Source organism: Toxotes jaculatrix, chromosome 9, assembly GCF_017976425.1.
Source record: "Toxotes jaculatrix isolate fToxJac2 chromosome 9, fToxJac2.pri, whole genome shotgun sequence".
NCBI lineage: Eukaryota > Metazoa > Chordata > Actinopteri > Toxotidae > Toxotes > Toxotes jaculatrix.
In genome coordinates this window covers 6519542-6523866 of record NC_054402.1, presented here as the reverse complement: position 1 = coordinate 6523866, position 4325 = coordinate 6519542, and the positions used below count along the sequence as shown (strand labels likewise).

Genomic DNA, 4325 nt, shown 5'->3' with positions numbered 1-4325 from the left:
GTTCAGGGGCTGTGCTTCTCTCCTTTAGGCTCCGGCCACCACAGCCTCCTCACTTTTATACTGGTGGACTGCACCAAGAAATCAATATCAATTATCTCTTCCAGCACACTTACAATAATCCCAATACTAAATAACATATTATCAAATAGAAGTTCAGTTAAACTTACTTTAAAAACCACATATTTATTTTTAAACAAGATACTTATACAGGTCATTTCACCACAAAAGACAAAACACCCCTCTCACTCTACCACACTTGGTTTCTTCCCCTGTGAATCCCCCTATTTAACCAAATGGACTGCTCCAGCTCAGGTTTGGCTGTTCCTGGTCTGACAGAGCAAGAAGTGCAACAAAGGAGACAGATCAACAAAATTTAAATTCAATAAATCAAATACACGATCACAGTGTGACTTCTCTCCTTCACCCCCTCGTCCAAATGTTCATACCACACACATCACCACCAGCACTTCACACCAGGATCAACATTCTGAGACAACCTGAGAAAGAGCACATGTAGTGCACAGGGTCTCCCTGTGACAGTAGCACAAAACAATTTAATTATTTTGATTCTTCTTGAGAAGTGCTCTTGAGAATTTTTTTTCCTCTTTTTTGCTTACTTTTGTCTTTCTGGTTGGCCCAATGTGCATTTTTTACTGTGGAGTTTTTGAACAAGACTCTAATTTTGTCAAATAAAATGGAATTGGGAATTGCTCCAGACTGCCACAACTCATTGTTGTATACCGGGTTTCTCGACCACCCCTACATCTACATATGCATTTTGATTGTTTTAAATAAAATTGTGAATTGAATTAACATATTTTACATAATGTAGAATAAAACAATTTAATTTAAAGCACAATAACAAATGATGTAACCACAATAAATGAATTACAAAATGAATTTAAGTAAATTAAACATGGGTTTAGTTAGAATTACTAAGGAAATACAAAAAAAGTAACAAATACTCAGAATTTTCGTGCCGAAAGTGCTTATTTAATTTATTTGAAATTACTAGTACAGTCAACTTAAAAAATATGTCTGGATTTAGATGAATGTATTGCGTGCAACCACTTTCAACATTAAAATTGAGTAAATTCAACGAATCATTTTTTTCAGTGTATAACCTGTGTGTTGTTTGATACATGAATGTTCAGGATGCTGTTTGCAGATCAGTTTCTTGTACATTACAAGATTTAGCTTGTCAGTTCACATTTACAGGATTGTAGAACTGTTAAAATTCAGGTGATGTCATGGAACATGTCCTTGTAGAGTGCGAATGAAGAATTACATGTGGCTCAAAATTTCACCCTGAGTGGTCCTTAGATGCAGTGCCAGCTGTGGAAGAAAATGAGGTTACTGTGATGAAACAGCATGTTGTGCTTATTGTAGAGAGAGAACACATTACTGTACTAGACTCACAATCAAAACTCACAAAGTCTCTATTGCTCCTATCTCAAATCTTTGAACTTTTCAGTGCTTCAAAATGATGATGAATAATATTAGATCTATAACAAACATGGACAAATGATTTGTGCAGGGGAAATTTGCAAACCTTGGTCACAGGGCGTCTGATATCATGCACATGAACACCACAACCTCCATCCCCAGATGTCTTCATCTTAAAATCTAAAGTACACACTGACATGCCTTTTTAGCTTCAGTTTATTTTAACATAAGCAGATGGTTTGGCTCTATCTAGTGGACAAATTCAAGGTTACATTCAGATGTGCTGTGATAAAAAAGTAATCAATATATAATAATATTCTCAAGATGCATACTTGCCAACACGGGCAGAGATTTTTGTTGAATTGCAGTGTACTTGGTGTATAGACAGTTTGCTCAGTCTGTGAGGTCTTGATTTGGTAATTAAGTGTGCAGACAACAGTTTTAGATTTCAAGAACTATGATGTATTTATATCAGAAAAAGAGTTGATCTTCAACTGAATCAGTATACAGTGATTAAATCGCAAGATGATTCTATTTAGCACTAGATGTTATTCTGTTTCACTTTTACTCTGCAGGTTCATTTGAGTGTAAAAAGTTCAATCGAATATACAAATGATTAGAGATCATAACAACTAACAACAGATCTATGAGACTATCAGTTTGAAAAAGCTCATTTAATTCTTCATTCATTTTACATTTCACAAAAGTGCAAAAAATTTAGCAGTCCACACAGTTCCAAGAGATATGTCAGTGGAAGGTCACCCTGATTAAACAAAGGACAAGAGGTTAAAAAAAATGCGCTCAGACAAACTCATTGATGGAATAATGTAAAGTAATAAATTAATTAAAAACAATTCAGGCAACGGTGTTATGTTGCACCTCTATGACAACTACCACACATAAAATTACTTGATATTGTGTTTACAGTCAATTTTGAATGCAATGCTCACTTTTCTGTTTCTAAATCTCTGCATCAAAGCTCTTTTAATGTCCTTAGTCTTGAAGCAGTATATCAATGGATTAACTGCAGCAGGTATGAGGCTATATATCATTGTTATAATAATACGAGCATCAGTACTAAAACTGAATCCCAGGTTGTGAGAGAGATAAACGAAACATCTTGGCACATAATAAAGGCAGGTAATAAAGATCTGAGGAGCACAGGTGGACATGACTTTGTGGCACGTCTCAGTATGAGACATTTTCAGAGCAGCTATGATAATAGAGAAGTAAGAACAAATGATAAATGTTAATGGAACCAAGAGACTGACCAAGGCATTTGCAAGTGCAACATTTTTAACATATGCAACATTTTCACCACATCCCAGCTGAGTTATTGATATATGATCACAGTAGCACTGCATGATTACATTTAGGTTACAGTAAGGCAAAGTTAAAGCGTGGAGCACAATCCCCATCATACGTATAAATGTGAAAACCGAGCACAGGCTACAAGCAATACTAACTGTTTTATTTGTAATCCAAACGGGATATCGGAAAGGAAGCCATATGGCAACAAAACGATCCAAAGCCATAATAAGCAAAATTAAAGAATGAATAGCTCCCAAAGAATGGACAAAATACATTTGTGTAAAGCAGGCTCCAAATGAAGATATCATGTCATTCCACCAATATCTGGAAATGATTTTTGGTAGTGTCACGGTCCCAAATGTGATGTCTGTCATTGCAAGGTGAAAAAAGATCAGGTACATTGGTTTGTGAAGAGTCCGCTCATACATAATAACCGTCAAAATCAAAGCATTTCCACTCACAATAGCAAGGTAAACAAGGAAAAGAAGAACAGACACTGGTCCATAATACTCAGGTGGAAGTCCAGGGAATCCAATGATGATGAAGTCTTTTATATTTGTAATATTAGTGTGTTTCATAATCCTTTGTACATAAAAAAGACAGCCTTTAAAGAGAAATGAAAATTAATTAAAACAAACAAGCCTGGAAGTGAAATGAAAAAAGAGTGACTGAAGAAACAGCACTTCACTTGCAATGCTGACGTAGTAACATCAAAGAGATTATTCAAAGGATATTCACAATCACAACGATTACCTTGCCCTGAATCTCACATGTTGTCAGCTTTTACCTTTTAGACTGCAACTCTGAAAGGCTGGGGTCTGGCTTCGTTATCTATTTTGACATCTGAGGCACTTTATATTGGAAAAGCTTCCAATGGAGTGTCGTCACCTAATGCCACTAGAGATTAACAGTCAGAGGAGTCAATTCCCATGCACACTCAAGTGGTTCAAGTGTCTGACTGCATACATTAAAAACAAAACATTGTGAAATATCTTAGGTGTGTGAAGCTGTTGACTGCAAGTTTTTCTGTGTTATATTTGGGGAAAATCATGTTTAATGCATCTAACAGAAACAGAAATACATTCATGCATCTCTATGAGGATTTGCTGAAAGAGCTGTTTGTTTGAAGTGTGAGATAAGGAGTTCCTTTGTGCAAAACAACCCATCTGCCCTTTCCCTAACTACACTGTCTGAGAGTTTGTTTTTATCATTTTTATCAGAAATTTTATGTTGCCTGTTGTTCTCAATGTTGTCAGACATTTTATATGCACAGAGAATGAACTGCTTCTGACATCCGATGTACAGAGCTTGTATTCACACACCTCCCACAGTACTGGTATTGAAATATTACCAGTTGTTTTTTTTTTTCTTAAATCTTGCCTCCTGGTGAGTTTTTATTTACATTAACTGATATGACTCATTTGAGTAACATAAACATATTTCAAACAGTCCCTATGATATTATATTGAAACCACTCAAATTATTTGAATTAAGTGAAGGAGGCTTATACAGAAAAGAAACATTTGGGGAGCAGAATATACATAAAAGAACTCAGAGTTAGTCTGTAT

General features: G+C 35.5%; 1 protein-coding gene across 1 annotated transcript; it reads right to left on the bottom strand.

Annotated features, from left to right (window-relative positions):
- Positions 1-478: 478 nt before the first annotated feature.
- Positions 479-3335, bottom strand: LOC121187475 (olfactory receptor 52E8-like; the record flags this gene model as incomplete). The annotated part of the gene is made up of 2 exons (XM_041046733.1): positions 2413-3335; positions 479-509 (listed from the first exon to the last, which is right to left on the bottom strand). Coding segments are annotated over exons 1-2 (954 nt in total), but the record flags the coding sequence as incomplete, so codon positions are not given.
- Positions 3336-4325: the final 990 nt, after the last annotated feature.